At 25.0% G+C, this 24,115-nt stretch overlaps 2 protein-coding genes across 4 annotated transcripts; both read right to left on the reverse strand.

Annotated features, from left to right (window-relative positions):
• Positions 1-614: 614 nt before the first annotated feature.
• Positions 615-13,158, reverse strand: LOC132924220 (protein ST7 homolog). Its single transcript, XM_060988394.1, has 11 exons — positions 12,774-13,158; positions 11,710-11,792; positions 9,551-9,665; positions 6,913-7,083; positions 6,603-6,836; positions 5,891-5,988; positions 3,049-3,239; positions 2,108-2,210; positions 1,414-1,657; positions 1,200-1,339; positions 615-1,096 (listed from the first exon to the last, which is right to left on the reverse strand). Exons 1-11 carry the CDS (start codon positions 12,892-12,894, stop codon positions 1,001-1,003), a joined length of 1,596 nt encoding a protein of 531 aa, XP_060844377.1. The 5' UTR covers positions 12,895-13,158; the 3' UTR covers positions 615-1,000.
• Positions 13,159-17,104: 3,946 nt separating this feature from the next.
• Positions 17,105-23,745, reverse strand: LOC132926478 (protein catecholamines up-like). 3 transcript variants are annotated; one of them, XM_060990840.1, is made up of 6 exons: positions 23,627-23,745; positions 23,479-23,551; positions 20,522-21,240; positions 19,172-19,380; positions 18,502-18,577; positions 17,105-17,303 (listed from the first exon to the last, which is right to left on the reverse strand). In XM_060990840.1, the coding sequence occupies exons 3-6, from the start codon at positions 21,168-21,170 to the stop codon at positions 17,128-17,130; spliced, it is 1,110 nt and encodes a 369-aa protein (XP_060846823.1). In that variant the 5' UTR covers positions 21,171-21,240; positions 23,479-23,551; positions 23,627-23,745; the 3' UTR covers positions 17,105-17,127. The 3 variants fall into 3 exon arrangements, with proteins under 3 accessions (XP_060846823.1, XP_060846822.1, XP_060846821.1); XM_060990839.1 differs by having other exon boundaries at positions 23,479-23,712; XM_060990838.1 differs by lacking the exons at positions 23,479-23,551; positions 23,627-23,745 and having other exon boundaries at positions 20,522-21,446.
• Positions 23,746-24,115: the final 370 nt, after the last annotated feature.

Consider the following 24,115-nt stretch of genomic DNA (forward strand, 5'->3'; position numbering starts at 1 on the left):
ATTATAATTTATATATAATTTACCTTGAAACATTAATTTTATATTATAAGAAAATTAAGCGGGTTTTTGTAGTAATTGATATTTTATAAATAAGTCATTTATGTTTTGATTAATTCAACGATATTTCCTCAGATGCAGCATCTAATATCTCTAATCAAAATGTCTGTTTTTAAAAAGAAGATGATTCTATATTTTTATAGTACTAAATGTACCTTACACTATATCAAAGTATTGATATTTTTAATACCCTTCAAATGCATTTCCTCATGAGGATCTACTTATTTGTTTTTATTTTGAAAATTTTTATATGAGCTTTTGTAAGAAAAGTCTTTTACGCTCCAGTTAACAAAAATGCAGCTGAATATATTGGTTTAAACTAAATAATTATAGTTACAGGTTATATTCATAATAGTCGTATGTCTGAAAAATGAACGTTTGATAGATGAGTTACAGTGTATGTATCATCAGCTTACTTTCGAGGTAGATAGTAACAACAATTCATCATAATACTTAAAACATCAAAACGAGATTAATGTTTTAAACTTCTATGACTATTCACACATTACAATTCTTAAATGTGATTTTCAGTAAATGATAATCAAAATAAAAATAACTTTCATATTATGATCATATATTAAAGTTGAGTTTTTTTTTTTACAAATACTTAAAAGCAATTTCACCTCTAATAAAAATAAACATAATAGCTAAATTTAAGTTTACATTTTGTATATTAATATTTGACAGTTGTTCAGTATTATTTTTCATCACTTGTGCTTGTCCCACGGATTGGACCCAGGTTGATCAATACTTACTTTAAACTTGGCTTCAATTTGACTAGTTCCAATTTAATATTAATTTAAAACTGGTATTATATAAATAAGATAATATTATGATCATAAATTACAATGTCAGATCGTTGTGCTCTCCTTTGTTAAATATATACATAATACATATAATATTTACAAAGAAATTAATAATAATTTACTAAATATAAATCAGATCAAATGTTTGAGAGAATATCCATAACATTATTTGGAAGCATTGTCTCCAAACGATCAAGACAATAGTTTACTGGCACAATAATCCACATGCCTACCTATAAAAATTAAAATGACAATTTTTAATAAAACATGTATATGTTACTTTATTAGTATTTTTAAACTTTAATTTATATTGAATTGAGTACAATATTAACTTACAACGTAAACAAGATTGCCTGTGAACTGTGGATGGAGATATATCAGCAAAGCGAGTAATGCTGAAAAGGAACTTAGACCAGCCGTAAAATGAATAAAGAATGGCAAATCCTTCTTTGGAAAAACGCTTACTTTGTGAAAAGCTAAATAACAAAATTACAAGAATAATATTAGAAACTATGAAAGCGTCAAACATTATAGGTACTGAATGAATTACTGGGCAATAGTTCTCTGTCGGCTAACTCAGTACATGTTGGATAAGGGTGAAATAGATATCCTTTTTCTAAAGGATATGGAATTTGGTTAAATGCACTTTCCCACGATACACTAAGTACAGTCAATGCTCCTTTTATTCGTTTCCAGTGTGCCAAGTGAAAAAATGCATATGCTACAGCTTCCGAATCTCCTCTTTTCAGTATGTGTTCAGGAGGAAAGATATATGATTTCATTTCCAATAAATACTGAAAAATTAAAAGTTATACAATCACATGGGGAAAATTAAATTAGGTTATTTTGTTTAAAAGAAACTTATTAAGGATTTTATAAAATGTTTGTTTGAAAAAGTATTTTTATCACTAAAATATTGGTATGTCTAACTGCATTAAGTAATTATTAAATTAATTTAAAATGTTCTTTCAAAACAAACTAATTTAACAGTTTTTTTTCTAAATAGATATGAAAATGTTTTTTAAAGTACATAATTGTACATATTGTTTAATATTATTAAAAATAAAGACATAGAAAATATGATTATAATATATAATATATTATAAATCTTTAAAATGTAATTATAATAATTGATAAATAGGTTTTAGTTGTATAAATAGGAAATATAGTATAAACAGTACTCTAATATCGTATAATTTATAATCAATTATAATACTGAAATTATTTAGGTTCTTTTAATATACTTTTGGAACATGCGGATTAAATTCTACAGCTCGATGAATAGCTTCAAGCGCCACTTCTTCTGCTTGAGAAAGTCCTTTTTTCAATGTATTTCCTACATGATATCTGTAATTTATTAAATTTCCGTTATATTATAAAGAAAAAAAATATTTAAAAAAAAAATATTAATATCATTTAGGCAAATTAAATGCAATGCAATACAATATACAAAATAATAATGTCCATGCGTTTTAGTTAAAAAGTTTTTTATTTAATATGACAGTAATGAATACTTATTTTAATTAATTTTTTTATTATAACACCCATTCTTTAACATTTTTATTTTTTAGCAATTTGTACAATTTTAATTGAAAATCAGATGACGTGTGTGAGGCCCATTTTTAAAAATTAATCTGGTTTATAGTTAAATAGTAACTTGAAATTCAACAAAGAAGGACTAGAAAATATCAATATTCCTCATGTGAATCTATTTTAACATAACACTAAAAAGTTTGTTGCTAACAATGTAATAAATGTTATTAGTTTTCATTAATTATTCTGACATGTAAAATAAGCAATACAGTTTTTAAATAATATGAATTATAATTGTAAATTTATTATCTATAAACAGTGCAGCATAATTTATACTTCAGGAGTCATGGGTATCAATTAAAAACTAATAAAAATATGGTTGGTACAAAATACTAGAAACTTATTCTTTTTTAATGATATTATCAACTAAGTCATATCTACTGAGCACTACTAAGGTCTAAGGTAATACAACAATATTAGGTAATCAAATTTTAAGTTATGAATAACTAAAGTATATTTATAGCAATACAAGCTTGTTTAACTAATTATCAATATCAAACAAATGACAAAAATACATGCATGGACTTGAATAAACCTGAAATTTTCTACGCAAAGAACATAATTAATATAATCATATCAATAATAAATTTACTTGTCAGCGATAACACGGATTTTTAACAATGCAGAAGTATAACAGATGACCGCCGATTTAGGTAGATTAATATCATCGTATTTGGCTAGTACCGATTGTACGTCGGCATATGACTGCGTTTCTAATAGTACTTCTATTAAGTTTTCGTGAACATTAAGTATGTTCATTATTGGAGGCATTTCCTTGCTTAACTGTTAATAATAAATCCTTTCATAAATATAGGTACACACACAAACACCCCACACACATACTACATACATACAAGATTCATTATTTTCATGAATTCATTAGGACATTATGATGAAGAGAAAGTTCCGTATTGATTAACAAATCAATGATACATTTTAAGTTTTAAGTAAATCATTGGACTTTCCTTCAGCCATCAATATAAAATTATAAATTGAATTTAAAATGTAGAATTTAGAAGTGCATAAATATTAGTAATTAACAACCTAAATAATGCAAATCATTATTTAAATTATTCTAAGTCACTTTTTTATCCCATAAAAAATTTCAATTGAATATTTAATTAGTTAACAAATTTAAATTTATTTAATTAAAAAATTAAGTATACCACTTTATAATTTGAATATCAAAGATACTAAAACATTACAGATTTCAAAATTAGTATACTCGTATTTAAATATTTTTTTAAATTTTTATTATTCTTTAATGTATATAAGTCTGTTTAGTAAAAAATAAACATTCTAACATCATAATATATTTACTTCATAGTTAGTTTTCAAAGCACTATTCACATGGAAATAATTGTACAAGGTTATTGATAATATTAATTTATTTTTCTTATCAAAATTATTTATGGTAAAGGTGGTAATGTCTATTGTCTACTACTAGAGTAAAGACTACGTTGGTTGGACGACAGGTATACATTTTATTATTTAGTTTCATCTAAATAATTCCAATTCTATTTTACGATTATGTAAACATCAATCAGTCGAGCATTAACTACAATGTTACAATTATGTTATGATACTATAGTGACGTGCCAAATGGAATAATATTTTTGATGCAAAGAAATTTAAAAAATACGTGAAAAGTTTACCTATGCCTAAATAGATAAATTTATATAGTTTATGTTATGGTTACAATATATGCATAATGTTGTCATAACTCTTAAATCAAAGATAATGCACAGTGATAGTAATGCTGTAAGTAATATACATGTTATCAAGGTGGATCTTGACCATTAACTTAATTATACATAATATATATATATTTTTAAACATAACATTGTGGTTGTTTTAATGTTATACAACACAATATGAAATTAAAATGGAAAGATGAAATAGAATTATTATTGGTATATTATTATTAATTATTAATATTTATAAATTATAACTACCAATTATTACACATTAGGCTATGCTATTAATTGATAGATTTATACTTACATTTATTTTGTTTTGTATTTAATATCTATGATCATACAGAAAGGTTTAATATTTAAATAGATTAATTATAGGGTTAATTAATTTATATATTTGTTTATTTTTAATCCAAATTTCAAATAATTGTGTGTTATCTGACACAACATAAGTAAAGAAGAAAATAATTATTATAAATAATAATAATAAATAATTTAGAGTTACACATCCTATAATCATCGGTTAATGTTGAAATTGCCCAATATTAAGCAATATAATAACATATAAACGTATATATATATATGTTTGTAGTACCATAATTATAATTTTATAAAATAATACATAATTAAATAGTAAGAAAAAAAAGATTATTAATAGTGGAAGTTCTTTGTGTCATTAATCTTAAATTTAGTTTAAGCAACTTAAGTATTTCAAATGGATTAATAAAAATGCATTGATTAAAAAACTGTTTAAATAAGTATTATCTTAATGACTTGGATCACAAACATGAGTTTTGACTTGATATCTTAAGAATGATTAACTTGTACAGTTTTACACAACATTTGTTTTGGTCATTTGATTGAGCAATTAAATTTATATAATTAAATTGAAAAGTTACAAATTTGATGAAAACAATTTATCATAGTTTTAGTTGAATAGAGATTTTATATTCCATGATGTATTATATGTAATGGATTTATTATTAATTATAATGGACAATGAACATAAACCCAAAATAACAAAATGCAATATGTTTTAGATAAATTATCCAAATTACAAAAAAATAAGTTAGCAATTCATAAAAGTTATCCAAATTAGCCTTTTTCATGCACCAGGTTATTGTTTTACTATTTAAATAATTTACAGAGCCCATGGAATGAGAAATGTAGTAATGCTTCTTATGAAAATATATTCCAATAGTATTAGTTAAATTGTTATTCAATCTTGTGTAGTTTTATATTCTTAGGAAGAATTAAAAAATATAAATTAAAATAATTTCTGATTAATAGTTTAAAATTTTGTGATGACATTATTTTTCATTAAAATTAAAAAAAGAAATAAAAGTAATACACAGTAATTAACATTTCTCACTATATCTAACTTAATATAATTATTGTTTTTTAAAATATATATATAATGACTGAAACAAAGACAACAATTTAAACATTGGGTACTTAACTACTTAAATCGAATCAGGAACCTTCACTTGTCATAATTTTAAATCTATTAAAAGTTTAAATGCGATTAACTTAAAAATATAATTTTAAGATCTTGTACGTTCAATAATACAAACATTCGAAATAATATTTAAGACAGCTACATCATCAACCAAATAAGGTTTTTTATTTAATCAAATATTATTTGAAGAATTATTATTGCTAAGCATACTAATGATAAATGAAAAAGTTAATTGTTAATAGAATATTTTTAATATCATTGAACAACTGTTAACTTACGTCTCTAAACATTTTCACAGCTTCTTTTAATTTTCTTAGTTTTCTACAACACATAGCTATGCGCCTTTTGATATATATTAAGACATTGAGGTCACGCCCTGGAAAAAATAAACAATATCAATATTTATGTAACTAATATATTTTTATAAAAATATTTTCAAAAATGAATAAATTCACTTATAATTTTATTATTTATTAATATTATGCTATCTGTATTTACTATTTTTGGTATTTATTTTGAGCTTATAGTAATTTATTATTATCACATTATTTACTTCTATATATTTAATAATTATACAATAATAAAAAGTTTTCAGCTTCAAAATAGCCTCCAATATAGGTGTGATATAGTCTCCTGTTAGTAAGTATTTAATAAAAATATATATTTTGTATTCATTAAATCATTAAGAACTTGTTTTGCTTCTAAGTTTAACAGTCTTTTGCCATTTAAAATTAAGTTACTATTAGAGTCAAAGACTTAAAATCATCAATATTTTTTAATTCATGTTTGTTAAAATTTAAAATTTCTTCCAACTAAACATCAAGTTAATATACAAGTCTTATAAGCATTACAATAATGATACACTAATTTTATTTGAAGACCTATACATTTAGTTTCTATATTTTAGTTTTTTTCTTATACATAGATTATTAAAATTATTTATCAAACTATGATATATAAATAGATAAGAATCATAAAATAAAATATTACTGTGTTGCATTTCAATATTAGAATCTAGATGATGAGATTTTTGTGTTTTTTTGTAGTTTGCTTCGGCTAGTTTTAATGCTTTACGTAAAATTTTTTCAACTTTTAGCATAGTTGGTGCCTCTTCTTCAGCCAACATAATAAGAGCTGTGACACACTCTGCATTTTTTTCTAAAGCCAAATGTGCAGCTTTCACTCTTGCGGCTGGTACCCTTTCCCTCCACGCAGCTTGCATTACTTAATTAAAAATAAAGTATAGGTGAGTTAAAGTAATTCACGCAACAATAATTTAATGGTATATATTTTTTTTTACTTTCGTAATCTGGTTTTCCACTATCTGCATCACAAATGAAAAATGCCTGATGGTCTTGAGCTGATAAATTCATATCATAAAATGTCAAAGGTTCTCGTTTGGTACAATTGAGGTATCTTGAATATTCTGCACCACGAAAAAGTCCTAGTGGATTTCTCCATACTTTACATTCTAAAAAAGATAATAATTTTAATTTAAATAAAATTTAATTTAACAAAAATTGGTGTATTTATAAATAAAACATAAAAGTTGCAAACATTAAACACTAAATAATGTGGTTTATAAAAGTCAACAGTTATACATTTAAAATGAATAATTGTGTAATTGCAGTCAGTCTTAATGAAAATAAATTGTTTTTGATGATCATTAAAACAGATTTTTAACAGGAAATTTAACATGCTAACATTGTAATTAAGAACTCCACATTAGAATATTGGCACAAATACTAAACATCAGAATTTCAAACATGATCCTGAGTATTTGAAACACAATAATATACAATTTATTGATACACAAGAAGTTTTTATATAAACCATACATTGATGGAAAATACTCTACAAAGATGTAGACCTATAAAGAGGAACTTATTCCTCTACAAACAAGTATGGAGACAATCAAAGTGCGACCAAACTCGAAAAAAACCAAAATTTCATAGAAGAATAAAACATATAGATATTCACATCACTAAATATGAGAAAAATTGAACGAGGCATTATTTTTATTTAAGTAGATATCTAGCTAAGAGCAAATTGCAGACATTATGAAAAAGCTAATTCCATCAATGCAATTCCATGAGCTTAGAGACAGCTTTAGGCAAAATATTATCTAGATAATTATTCAAATAAATTTTTATTCAAATGATTTTTTTTTATAGTAATTTGAAAAAAAAATGTAATTAAATAATTTTCAATCATAATGCTAATACAAAATACAAATATATTCGAATTCTTTAAAAATCAATGATAACTATTGTTTTTCAATACATAAATGTTTTAATACCAAAATACCAACCATATGTTAACTAAGATAAAATGATTGAAAATTATTCAAATAAAATATTATCTAAATAAAATTTTATTTGAATGATGCCCAACTCTACTTAGAGAGATGTTAGGGACTATAAATATTTATTTAGAAAGGTATATTGTTTAGGTTAAAGTATTGGATTTATAAACAAAACACTTTATATTATGTAAATTATAAGCAAAATATTCACACTATAGTACAACAGATAAGTATAGATATTTTTATAATAGTATAGCATGCATATTATATTATTTGTAGAAGTAAAACAGTTAATTATAGATTTATATTACATCTTGTAACATCATTGATATAATTTTACTATACACCATGTGTCCATGGAAATAGGGTACACTTAGTCATTAATTACCTATAAATATTTTTCAATTCAGTTTGCGGGATGTTAAACTAGACTAATGGATCGTAGTTTCCTATGACTTAGAATTAATCGATTTTTTTCAATCAATTTGATTTGTCAATTTGTATTTCAAACCCAAAATTGGCAAAATTAGAGCTAGGCACAACTTTAAAAAATATTTATTAAATATCAATTTTTTTTTTAGTTGTACTTTTTTTTGTTGTTCTAATAACACTGTTATGATACATTATACATTTATTTTTAGAGTAATAAATTATTTACTATTTATGCATTTATAACATAATATTTGTAAATTAAAATGTATTTATTAAATATGTTTAGTATTGTTCAGTGGTGGCGTAAACATTTTTCATTCATGAGACAAAAACAATTTTAAGGTTCACCCACCCCCAAAATTGTCGTTTAAAATTTTTAAGTATTAAAAATAGTTATATGCTTACCTAATATTTTTGATTATAAATAGTTTACGAGTACATTACATTTATAATAATGTCAATAATATAATTGTAGGTATATATTGTGTACTAACTACTAACACAGCATCTACACCCACCTACTCAAGCAGCCATGAGACCTTTGTTACGCTGCCACTGGTATTGTTTTAAAAAAAAAAAAAAATAGAAATTTATAATTTTATTTCTGAAAATATATATATTTGTATAATAAATTATGTAATTTCATAATGTGCAATAATAAAATAAAAATATAATGTATCATTTAGTGTTATTAGAACAAATTAGCTCTAATTTTACCAATTTTGGGTTTATAATACAATTTGATAAATCAAAATTAATTGCAAAAATTGATTAATTCAAAAATATTATTTAAAAATGGGGTTGCTATTAAAAAAATTTAAATTGTGTTGTGCTAGTGCAGAATACATGTTAAAAATTGTAAGTTATGGGAATTTATTATCCAATAGTAGTTTAACATTCTGCAAATAGAATTGAAAAATATTTACAGGGTTATGAGTGATAAAGTATACCTCGTTTCTGCAGACACACGGTATATATTCAATTTAATTATATTCTGTTTAAAGACAAAAGTAAGGAGATAATAAAAGCTGGCAGTAAATAAAACAACTTTAATAATTTTCAAGCATAACATACGTAGATTGGTTATTGAATGATAATTTAAAAAAATTACAATGATTTATCATAACTTGCTACATTGTCTTGTATCACTAATTGTTAAATGTTTTTTTTTTAATTATTAACAAATTTATTATATATATACCTGGTACTTGTTGATTATTATCGTTTCCTCCACCAATCCATGGACTAATATAATTCAATGAAAACTGTTCAATAAATGATACTCCATATTTTTGGAAATATATCCATTCAAGAATCTGAAAATAGTATTATTTGAAAAATTTTCTAAATCAAAAAATTGTACATTAAATAAAATGTTACACTATTCATTACTAAAAAAATATCTACAATACCAAATAGTTATATAATATGTATATATAATATATATATATATTAAAAAACTGAAGGTACTTAATTAATAATTAGAATACAAAATGTGCAAAAAATAATACAATAGTTTAATTTTTATAGAAATTTTAATCTATTTTATTGAAACTTGGACTACCTTTTATATATAAAAAAGTTAATTAAATGTAATTATTCGTTAATTTTACTATAATTTGTTTTTGTTTTTCTCAAATTTTTATATTTGTTTTTATTACAATCTAATTTATTGTGTACCTATTTTAATAGGTGTATGTTAAATTAAATGTATTTATTTTATTATTTAATGAATAGCAATAATATCCAAGAAGATGTATAAATAAAATAGTAGTTCTATAAAATGGTTCTTTTTATGAATTGGTGCTCTACAGTTTATTGTAGTAACAACACAGTGGCAGATCGTACGTCTGTTAAAAGAGGAAAACAAATTTATTTATTTTTAAGTATCAATTGGCAATGTGTTATATTGTAATGTAGGAATTTATTTTAAATGTAGTATATTACACTATCCATATTATATTATAATAAAAATTAGTAAATAATTTATGTTTTATTTAGGTACACAATATATATAGACAGAAGTACTCGGAACATTTAATTTTTTCTTTTTGGTGCTTACCAAACTTTAAATACCACAGCACATCACTGTAACATAGGTAAGAGTTTGTTACAAGCAAAGAAACCAGAATTAAATGTATTAAAAGTATTAAATATGATGAAAATATGCATGACAAAAATAGCAAAATATGCAACAATATATTACATACCTAGTAACATTCAAAATATACATTTACAAATATAAACTAGATTAATAAAAATAATTAATTAACATTAATAATTATTCCAGTCTTTAGTTACATAAGTAGTAACATGGGTTCAGATTTTAAAGCAAATGTTTTTTTTTAATTCTTATACAGAAATGTGTTACTTTTTATTTCCATTCTTACAGATAAAAATAATTTACGCCATCTTTGTTATTAGATATTTTGTGTTAAATTATTTGTAACACATTTGATACAGAACAAGTTTTACTTAATAGATTAGATTAATCAACATTTTGTACAATATAATTTGATTTCTAATACAAAATACAAAATACAAAATCATAATTATTATTTATGGTAAAAATCAATAATAGTTTGATGAGGAGATCATGATAATTAGGAAACTAATACCCCAGATAATTCTTTATTTATGAAAAACAAACCGATAATTTTTATAAAAATTAAAAGATCGTTTTTTATGTACAAAAATATTTTAAATTTAATCAATCTACTTTTTTTTATGGATAGTTAGTCAAAATAGAGGAATGAACATTTATTTTTCAACAATAAATAATTAATTGTTAGTAACATTAATTTATTATTCTTTTTATATATTTCATTGAAAATTTAATATATTTTAATTTTTTTTAGCAACATTTTTAAGAGTAGGTAATATAATTTTACAACCAGATAAAATAGAAATTAGTTTTTAAACCAATGTAAATTTTTTTTATTACTATTGAGATTTAATCCGATTTCAAAATTATTTTTAACTTAAAATACTATTCATAAGTTGACAATAGTTGACTAACTTAATGTATTTTAATGACCACTTACTTTTAATTTAATAAAAACATATCAATATTTGATATTGAAGTAATCTTATAAGTATAGGTTTTTTTTTTTTACTTTTATAAAGTTAATTGCATTTTTTACAAATTATTATTCCATTGAAAATTATAACATCATTAATAAACATAATTAAAGAACAACTTTTAAAATATTAAATAAAAAAAATATTACAAACATAAATTTTAACTACGATACCTAGTATATTTACAATTTTATTTTATATCTGTTACTTAATATAATAATTATATATTTTAAAATATATTGTTTGATATTTAAAGTAATAAAAATATTAAAAACATACCATTATTAATGCTGAGATGAATGATGAAGTTGCTGTAAGAGCAATGTAAAACTTTGGTGTTAATGAATCCATAAAAACTGCCACTGTAAAGATACAAATAAAGGTATAATTTAAGTTTTAAGAATAATTTAAAAGCAAAACTATTTTAAATACCTAAATATTAATGTAAAAAAGGATAATATATATAACATATAAAATGCAAGGGACAAATACTGTGATTTGTAATAAAAAGCATTTTTCTAGCTTTTTGTGAAATTTAGAAATTTTAATACTAAGTTTGAATTAATATACAATTCAATTTCTCATTTTTTTTAAAACATATTTTGATTTTCATATATCTTTTTGTTTACTAAACTTATATTTATTTTTTTTAATTACATTTAATAATAATTTTTAACAATTTCTGTGGATTACCCTTATTTGCAAATTGTATTTATTATATTATTTTATTTAATGCCACTTACGTCACTGTGGTAAAGCGTAGGTATGAGTAGGTAGGTATCTAGGCATAAGAAAAATATATTTTTGAAATTTATCAAATAGGTTTTTTTTTTAAAGTATTTTCATATTCTGATGTAAACACATCAATTGCATAATTTAGATAGATATCCACTTGCTATTCAAACAAATGTTTTTATGATGTCATTCATAAAAGAGAAGTTATCATTTTAGTGTACAAAAGTTTTTGACTGTCAACTTTGTTTTTACTACAATAAATAAATAAATAAAAAAAAACTGTTATGATATACCTAGTCATAAAACAGTAATAATACAGTTATTTAAAATAAACAGACTTGAGTCTAGTGACTAGTACCCTGTTTAATTCACATGTAGCTCCATGCAAACCATTGAGAGCAATTGAATTGGCTCCCAAATCTAGATAGTTGATGTTTTACCATTGAAAATGCCACCCGAATAGAATGCAACGAGTAAAATACTTACAGGCGTCTGACATGAATCGTCATCTAGTATCTACACCTACCACACTTAATCGAAAAGAGCTTAACAGGTGTCGTCCCTTATGGTCAGCACACCCATAAAGTAAGATTATGCATTGCACCCACCTACGTCCCAGATGGCCTTTTTCCTCAAACATTCCCTGGTGTAGCACACAACCAAAATAATGGCCAGATACCACGCCCACCACAATTTTCTCCAGATCCAACCGAGGAACGTCTTGACCATTTTCGTACGGACACACGGAGATGTAGCTCAGCTTAGGTAACGTGCGACTTCCGCCGCGGACATTACCGGTCGGCGCGCTTGACGAACCGACAACTGCTACGAATGGAAATGTATCGTTTAAACGGAAACCAACAACATGGAGTTGTGGGTAAGACGACGGAGCCAAGTGACTACGAAAAAACGATAAACGGATAGTTAAATCGCCGCACATACGAGACGGCAGACGCTGTTTGGTCGTTTGGTGTTTACTGTTTAATGTTTATGTCGCTCGGCCGATCGATACAGGGCTTATCAGCAGGCCGGTGAGACAGTATTCGACGCGCCGTAATCCGTGAAACGTTTCGCCGCCTACTCGCACCGCACCAAATAATGGCGAAAAGCCAACAACAGTTGATTGACCAATAGCGACTGTCATCGACCGATGAGGCGACGACCACAGGGCTATTTAATTTGACTGCATCGAATATCATATTATTGCTTAATATTAATAATATTTAGTCATGATATTTATGTCCGGTTAAGTGTCGGAACCGGCTGATAACAGATTTTATTACCGGCAGAATTCCGCTTAACCAGACGTTGTAAGAACGGCCCTTAGCTAGTTGCTAGAAGCTACTTATAATAATTTTATTAATATTAATATTTAAATAAAAGTATATTTTCAGTGGTGGATCAAAGTGTATTTAACCAAAACTTCAGGGCATTATAATTAGTAAGAAAATTAAAGTTAAGTTAGAAAGTTAAAAGTTAATTAAAACGTAAAACTGCATAGTGCCGAATTTCAAAATTCTAATGGTTTTGTCTATGAAAATAAAAAGGTAATTTAACTGTTCCTTAAGAGTTGATCAACTTATAATTTTGATATCTAGGTCTAGTTTACTGTAGTTTCATAGTAGCAGCTACCTTCTAAGTAAAAATCGGTATGGCCTAACAACATTTCATTTTTTTTTTTTTTAAACATTTAAGTCTTCTGTCAACTAGGATAAAGTTCTTGAGTCAAAGTTATCAACATAATATGATCACAATAAGAGGCATAATGTAGATACTCCCTTACTCCTTAACATCAAAGTATATAATAGAACATCATAATAATTAGTAGGTACAAGGTACTATATCCTTGTCTCACTAGTAATTCATTATCGTAAATTGTATTATAAGCTTTATTTTATTGATTGTTGCATTTGATAGAAGTTGTTTTAATTAATTAGTTTATTGCATTTATTTGTTCATGATGTTACTACTGATTGTAATTCGTTTGAACCTTGATCACAAACTGTTGTTACCATATTTCATCCATCTCAAAACACTTACTAAAACTTATAAACTTTCATTATTGGTGTTTTAGCTATCCATTAGTAAAAGTAATATATACCATTTGGCTACTTCCATTTTTTACCTTTAGGTATCTTAAAGCATGAAAACTAAAACACGGTTAGTAAATTAATCAGTAAAAGACTGATAACTGATCAATATAGTCACTAGTCAGTTATGCGATTAGGCGCTTCGGGAATACTGTAAGATCACAACTCACAATATATTGATTTAAGCATATTATATTATACGCTGTAAAGCTATACACTTACTTGTTAAATTTGTTTCCTAACAAATGTTTTTATTTGTTCTAACATCAGAAGTGGGATGAACTCATCTGAGTGTTATGCATTGTGCCAATTTGAGTTTTTCTTATATGGATTGACCATCAGAAAGATACGAGAAGTACTCGATTTCCCAATAGGTCAATTATATTATATAATTATTTTATTTTTTCCCTGGATCTACTATAACTATACGTGTTAGAATAGGAAATTTCAAAAATAAAAAAAAATATGGTTTTGAAATAGTTGATTTTAATTTCATCAAACCTCAAGGGATGGCTAAGTAATTAGTATTTAATTGCCTATATTTTATTTTAAAAATATGAGAGTGTATAAATGCACTTATTATAAATATGTATTAGATTTAAGTAGTCTTGAATATGATATTGAATATTCATAGTCTATGGACAAATTATACTACTTTTATTAAATTATATACTGAGTGATTATTTTATCAAACAACTCATTATTTCAAAATCTATTAACGTTTTTGAAAGTATATTTTTACATAATTTCCAGTTGAAATAAAACAAGATTTTTTAAATATTTCTTGTTGTTTTAATTTTTTTACCTTTTTCAACAAAAACATACGTTTTTAATTTCATATTCTGAAACAGAAATATTTTGATACATAAAAATCAATATAATAATCATACAAATAATGAATGTTTGATAAAAGAACCATTCTGTGTATTAAATACTCTTCTAGAACTCAAACCTATAGAATCTCTGTTTTGAGACTGTCAATCAAGATTATAAAATAACAATTGTCTGTAAATTATTAGTGATATTAATAGGTATAGTAATAATTTTAATATTTAAATGTTATACAATAAATTCTGTTTGATACTACTATATTAATTAAAATTTACCTATGGATCTTATTGATTTGGTTGGGTTCCTATAATAAATTAGCAATCTATTTTATAACAGTTAGTAAGTAATTGTAATGCCATTAATTTGGGAACTTAGCTAAGTCCTATAAAATATAAATATACCAGTGGCATGTCAAAGTAAGATTTTTTTGAGACAATTTTCCCAAGACCAAAATAGGTCTTAGCGACTTAGTGGGTACTGGTCAATGAATTTAGTGCGATAAAAAGTTTTTAATAATAATATTATTTATATTACTTGTTAAATGTTAAGTAAAAAAAACGAGTATCAACACTGAATGCAGACACTTTAGTACATGTTTATTTCTTATGGTTACTGAAGAATTTACCACAACAATATGTTATTAATATAATTATGAAAACTGGAGGTTTTCCGTATTTGTATATTTTTTTTTATTATTGGTGAAAAGTTGAGACGGTTTCATTCATGAGGTAACGCTCAAAACTCAGAATAACCCTCAGCCAAACATATACATGTCAAAAAATGTAGAAAACAACTGTGGTTAGAGAAATGTTAGTTTGCTTCAAATTTGAAAATTGTTCAGCATGCTACTGATATATATTGTATAATTATTTACTCAATATTTAACTAAACATTAGATACCTATAAAAGTACACTATACTACTACAATGCATACTAATTAAATATATTTCAAACTAGGTTGATAATGATTTGTTGTTAAAAATTTTTGTTGATCAGTTGATCAATATGAATTATCTTTTGTAAAATATTATTTGTTGAGAAAACAAAATCTTAGTATGTGATAACTAAATTTAGAATTTACATAAAAAAAAAAAATAGGATGTAAAGGACACAATTACTAAGTCATCTTCTACAATTTAAGACAAAATCCATAAAATATGTGTTTTAATTTCGTAACAAAATTACAATAATTATTCAAATAATACATCAGCGTTTCAATAACATAATACAATAAATGGTCATATAATTTTGATATTTTTATTTTTAAATATTAGAACTCTCATTTGTAACAATACCTGCATTAATAATTTAGAAAAAATTGGTAGTTATTATAATTTACATATGACATAATATGAAAATAGTAATTGATAAAAAAGGCACAATAGATACATTATTATAAAAATGGCTCATTTGTAAACATCCTTAAAATCTCTGAAAAATGAATATTAGTCAGCTTAAACTTATTTATTTGATTAAAAATTAAATTATGTATATTATCAATATATTTAATACATTATATTTGATGGTCGTTGTTATTATGCATATTTTCTCATTTTATAGTATGTAGATAAATGATGTTTTTTTTTAAATAGATGTGATACTATTGAATACTGCAACCAATATTTAAAAGGGACTTTTAAAAATATAGAATTATGAAAAATTAATTTGAATTAAGTATTTTTTAAGAATAACCATCTTGATAAATAATCCAAAATTGATTAAAAGCTTAATAAAACAATTTTTTTTTTATTATTGCTTGAATAAATTAATCATTATTTTGGAATTATAACAATGATGGAATATATTATATACAAAAACATTATCACATATCAGTTCATGAATATTATATAATCTAAATAAAAATACCAATATATCCTATGCAATTGCATAGATATTGGTTTTTTTTTATTAAATGTAGTTTTAAACAAATTGTAAAAATGAAATTTAAAACAATAATAATTGTATTCTTGTTAAATAAAATAATTACGTGCCAACATATGGTTGTAACTTCAGTCAAATAAACTATATAAAACTGTTTTATTTATTCATATTTAGCAACAAGAACCATTAAGTAAACTCCTACTAGTAAAGCTATAATTTCTTTAATAGATTGTTTAAAACTAGAGTCTTCCAAAAGACTTGGTATTACGTTTACAGTTGCAATATAAATGAAGCCACCTGCTGTAAATGGTAGAACCCAAGAATTTGCTACTTCGCCTGAAAAAAATTAACATTATTATGCATGATAAAATAATGTTTCCAATAAATGTTCAAGTGAATATAAAATTATCAAACTGTTTAAAAGTAAATTAAAAATACTAAATGTATATATAAAATATTTAATTTCACATTTAAATAATGCGGGACCGCTACATCAACATTTGATTTCTTTGTCTATCACCACATAATATAGGAACAAAAAGATATTTCGTACTTCCACGATTACGACTCTCTGGTCCAGTTTAGGACAAAAGCACCTATTATATATTTTGTAAGGAATATTTTGTGCGCATTGACCGGATAGATTTTTTTATATTAACATTATTTTTAGCCATTAAAAATGTAAATATTAAAAATCTATCCGGTCAATGCACAGGATATATTCTTCTTTATAAAATAATATAAAATAGGTATCTTTGTTCATATATTATGTAGGAGATAGACAGAGAAAACAAATGTTGGTATAGCGATGCCTTAATCTAAAAGCTTATTTAAAATATATATTGTATAAATATACATATATTTATCAAGGAATTTTTAAGTTTCTTATTTCATAGCATATTATGATGTCTAATTGTATTAATACATTTTAAATTAGTTTTCTTATATTGAATTATTCCTAATGATTTTCATAAAACCTACAAATCCGTAGTATGTAATATTTTAAGTGTATTTATAATGAAAAAATTTGAAATCACTACTAATTGATTCAAAATACAGTAGTCGTGATAACTAGAAGTTGAAGGGAGACAAAAATTTGCTTCGAAATATCTAACTCGAATTTATATTAATTTATATTTCTAGGGAATAAAAAAAAATTTGAGTTGTCAAGTTTTTAGAGTTATTGAGGTTTGAGTTATCGCGACTCGAATGTAATTTATAAAATAAAATATTGTTTGTACATTTATTATATAACAGCCTACATAAGTTTAATTAGCATATAAATAATGTACATGATGTTTTTATTTATAATTAATTAACTAGAATTTGTATGTTATATGAAATTATTTAACAACTTACACAGTGTGTATTATATAATTTAAATAAAATGTATTTATAAACTATCAGAACATACTGTTTTAATAATAATATAATGTGTATAGGTTAATACTTGGAATATATTTTAATTTATTTATATATTATATTCACTTGTAGCTGAGAAATATAAAATTATTAAGAGTTTGTACAAACTTACTATCTTTTCCAAATGTCAATGACACTAATGTACCGCATATAGCTCCTATTGCAGTTACTAACTGACATTTCATAGCCTGCAAGAGAGAATACAATTGTTTGGTTAATATTATATGAATTTTAAAAATAATAAAATAAAATGCAAATCAATTAACTAAAATTAAAATGATTAAACAATCAGATAAAAACAAATACTTCTAATTAATTATTTAAGTATGTGTTTATTCAATAAATGTATAACATAGTAAATCTTCATTCAGAAATTGTATGTAGTTAGCTTTAATATTAAAGTAAATTGATCTATTATCAAGTTTAAATGTAAGAATATTATCTGGGGTCTTACCTAGTTTTTTGATATTTAAATTTTAAAGCAAGTTTTAAAATTTTTAGGTGTCCTATGTAGAATAAAATCATAGATATTTACAATTAATTTACTTCTCTATCTTTAAAATGATAATTAATTTAATACGGTTAGATATTTAAAAACACAAATTTATAAGAACATTTTACTTCAAATAAATAATCAACATCATATTTTTTAGAAAAGTTAAGCAGTACAAACATAGTATGGTATCTATTTTTATAAAAAATGTAATTAATTATTTAATTTAATAAGCTTGATTTATTATTGTTAACAAACCGTTAACGAATTTTAGAATATATTTACTCACATTTGCCTTAGAGCTACCTTCTTGAATTAAAATTGCATAATCTCCAATTTCGTGAGGAACTTCATGAAGTAATACTGTTATTGTTGTAACTATACCAATATTTTGGCCGGCTAAATAAGCAGCACCAATAGCAAGTCCATCAGTAAAATTGTGTGTAAAATCAGCAACAACATTTAACCATCCAGCTACTGATAAACTTTGTTTTGGAGCTATAAAAATATAATAATAATAAATAAAATTAAACACATGTACCTAGAATATTTAATATAATTTTACTATATTAAATTAATATTTTTATTTTTAAGACCTAAGTGGGCACCTTAACAAAATAGTTAACTTAAGTAGGTACCTAATGAAATAAATAGTATGATAGTTTTTAAATTAATTTGGTATTTTACTTAAAATTTATAAATATTTTATTTATACACACAAGAAACTGAAGATTCTCTTGTGTGTGTAATTTTGTAGAATTATTATATGTATTTATTTATTTTAATTATATCATTATTCATTTAAATACACAACCTAGTTTTCAAGTTTATTTAAACTAAAATTAGATTAGATAACATATAGAGTATATAATGTATAATGTGTGTTGTGCATGTATAAGAAAAATTTAAAAAAAAGACAAATAAGAATCACATGATAACATTTACATTTTTCTTAGTTCTTAGTGCTTGACTAAATAACTAATAAGTACTTTAAACTTTGTAGAATAATTAATTAAATATCAACCAATATTATTGTGTGTTAAAATAAAAAGTATAATTTTATAATAAATGTATTATTATATTTGAATAGAATATTTTTACAATTGCTTTTATACTTATTTAATAGGTTTATATTTGTTTGAAATGTAGGTAGATATTAGATGTAATGGTTAAAAAGTTAATTTAGGTATTTGTTTAAGTAAATGTCTAGATAAATCAATCAATAGCATATCTACGGAGGCCTGGGCCATGGTACATAGTGAAATTTCAGATTCAAATGTTCAGTTAAAATATGTATTTTAATATAGGTATATTAATGTCATAATAATAAGTCCCAGCACCTTGAAATATATAATTGGTTCAAAATGAAAATAATTCTTAATATACACCTACCATTGAGTTTGATGTATTACTTATATATCTAAATCAGTTCAAATAATGCTCTACTATGCCTACTTAAACTATAATGTATTTAATATCTAGGTACTTGTCTGATATTTTGCAGTTAAACATCTCTTTTACAGGGTTAAAATGCATATTTAAAATTAAAAATGTTATCAGTTTAAAAAGTAGGAAATTAAGTTAAACATAAATTTTATCTTATTACACATTAGACTGATATAAAAATTATTAAATTTACTTGTGAGTTTCACATTTTTGTCATCATCTTCATCTTCATCATCACTCAACTTTTCCTTGGGGCGTACAGACGAATGTGAATGACTATGACCACCTTTTATCACTCGAACCATTTTCTCAACAAATAAGAAAACCAATATGCCGGCCAGGATCCACAATCCCACTCTCATCTCGTTGCCATGGTCATGGCCACCCTCTGAACCGTGTGAATCGGCACTACAATGTTGACCGTGATCATGGTGATGGTCATCGTTGTGATGATGATCACCGTGTCTGTGGTGGTGATGTGTGGACAATGAATGTGGGATTAAGTGAAGGAATGCGTCGCCCAACAATCCACCAGACGCAAAACTCAATAGCACTTTCAAAAACGACTTATGTTCGTCCTTGTTATCGATTGGTATGAAGAACAACACGAAAAACGGCAGTACGCTAATGGCCACGGTGGATGACAATGCTTTGACCCAAAGCATCGAGTCGACAATCGGCGCAGACACGGGATCGGCGGTATGGTGATCATGATCGTGTTCGTGATCGTGGTGGTGGTGGTGATGGTGTCCGTGGCTCAAACAAAGTTTCGGCAGTCCGAGGAACACAAACGCGAATATCAGTGTCCAGCAAATGTACTTGATGCATTTCTTTGACAGCATGATTATAAGTCAGCTGATTCGCCGGGTAATTTTGGTTTGTCGGACACGGACCGACGACAAACGGGAAACCCTAATAAAAGTTACAAAAACAATGAGAAAAACAACGACGACGGTAGTGACGTCGAGTTGTCATTTCATGCGTGGAGGCGGCCAACGGATGAGACGGTACTTGGTTAGTTTCGAGGGGAAGATAACGACGACGACCGTAGAAATAAGAAGAGAGTGCAAGACACGGACGGACGATGAAAAGAGGCTTGTGAGTGAGATAGCGTGAATGGGAAAGTAGAAGGGAGAAAATGTCGGTTGATAACAGGACGCGTCGTCGACGGTGTTAGGTGGTAAATGATAAGAGGTGCAACAATGCGAGGAAAAATAGGAAACGATTTCGATTTGTTTAATCGAACCGTCCGTAAAGTACGTCCTATTTTCCGTATTCCGATTTCGTTCTACTAATAAAAAAAAATAACCATTTAAATTAAAGCCGAGGACTAATCGGCAACAAGTCAAGCGCTGAATGATTATAATTTATACTATTATTTAATATAATATAGGTAGGTCGTAGCCCGTTGCCCGTAGGTAACTATATAAGAATATTACACCTACCTTTTATATTAATTTGTCAAAATAATTGATATTATTAAAAATATGAAAATTGAGCAAGTTTAATGTGCTACTATAATATGGCTTGTGCAGTTTTATGATTATATCAAACATATACATATTGTCATACTGAAGTAGGTAGGTACCCATTTATTTGATAAATTAAGAATTGACATTGATTTGAAAACCAGCGGCACATATTACATATATATGTTTATTAATACAATAATAATATAGGTACTTATTTGCATTCGTATAAACAAAAGTATATTTAATTATTATACCAATGCATTATTTAATAATTAAAAACTTATTTTGAATACCTGTATATTAAATTAAATAATATAGATATAAAATACCTGCCTATAGGTACCTATTAAATTGTGGGAAAAAATCCATTATGATGCAAACTTGTTTATTTCCAAAACTTTTAGTAAATTGTTGTGACGCATTTTATCAAAATTTGAACTTCAAATGCTTAAAAAAATAAATTATGCTTGTGTATTTTAAAGATTTTTATATACCTAAAGAACAATTTATACGGGCTTTTGTATTAAATTTTCAAGGTTTTGGACCGAGTGAAAAAAATTTCATCAATATTTAGAGAAAAAAAAAGGAAAATGTTTATAATATTATAATAATAGCACAAAAAAACTCAAAGTATTTTAAAAATTATACCATGTATAAAAAATAATAATATTGTAAACAGTTTTTGAAAATATCAAGTATCAAGTACGGTTATTTGTTTTAAATTGTAACACAATATTAAACAAATTTTAATTTGAATTCGTTACCTATATTACAGGTGATATCACATAGGTATCTAATGTTGTAAAATTTGAACTCACGCTCATAAAAAATTAATGTATTTCCGATTAACTTAATTAAAAAAATAAATAAATAAATAAAGCTTATATAATAGGAATCTTTTATTAAATTAACTAATTTTATATTTAGACATTTTTTTTTATAAATTTTCGAGATTTTGCCAAAATTCTAAATTTAAACACTTATACAAAATAATAATTTGTAACCATGTGTTTTAGATATTTTTTAATATGTAGTAAATTAAAAACTCATAAAGAATATCGACACCTTGAATTAAAGTTTTCAAGCATTTTGACAGCAAACATTTTTTTATCGATATTTAGAGGAGAACAATTTCAAATGTTTATAATTTATAAGCAACTGAAAAAAATTTAAAATATTCTTAAAATTTAATCATGTATATCATTATCAATGTCAGTATAAACATTTGGTGAAAATTGTATGCACCGAAGGACAAAGGTTATTCATTTTGAAGTTGCATCTAAAAACAAAATCGATTTTCTGTTTTACGTAAAAATTTCCGTTATACATCAGAGTAGTCAGTATTCTTTATTATTTTTTTATGTTTTTTCAGTTATTTTAAGTAATAAATACTAGGAATTATTACTTTTGGCATTTCCGAGTACCAACTAGATTCAATTTTCTATCAGAGACCCCCCCCCATGTACTGCGCCAAATGGTGATGACAGAGTATTAGAGTAAAATAAAAAAAATAACAAATCAATATATTCATAATTCATCGGTTCGCACAGAACCTAATACGGACATTTAGTTATAGGCATTACATTATAGCCTTTAGGTATACCTTCCATTTATGTATATTGTGTATATTGTGTATAATATACATATGTAAATAATAATAAAAAGAATAGGTACGTACCTTAATGTAGGTATCTACGGGTGATGTAGAATTCTGCGCCAGACCGATATAATATTGTTACTTATCAGTAATACTATTAAAAATAAATAATAAAGGTATATTTATTATTTTTGCATTTTTATTAACTAGTACTAAGTTAAGCCTTTACCCAATATTTACAAATATTCAATAAGTCATTGAATGTCAACGATTATGATTTATGATGAATCTCATAAACAAATACGTACAAATACATAATATTTTATGTACATACACGGCGTGATATCAACACCGCATGTGTGTGTGTCGTCTAGCTATCTAATATCTATGTATAAATGCGGCTAATGTACACGTAATAATACTTGCAGGCTATACGTACGTGTTTTTATTTGATGGGATATAGCTATATAGGCAGATGATAATATTATTATGATGCCGGTAGTAGGTACCCGTTCCCTCCCCTCCACTAATGCATTGCTGCTGCCGATGTATTATTTGAAAAAATGAATATTTTACAATAATCGTCGACGAAGAATATTAATGAATAACGACATAGCTATTAGCTTGGTACAGTTACGTTCCTAATTATCTAGCTGATGTCCAAACTCCAAAGGAACTGCAAAATAAAAAAAAACTGTTATAATGTCAATGTGTGTAG

The sequence above is a fragment of the Rhopalosiphum padi genome, chromosome 3, assembly GCF_020882245.1.
Source record: "Rhopalosiphum padi isolate XX-2018 chromosome 3, ASM2088224v1, whole genome shotgun sequence".
Taxonomy (NCBI): Eukaryota; Metazoa; Arthropoda; class Insecta; order Hemiptera; family Aphididae; genus Rhopalosiphum; species Rhopalosiphum padi.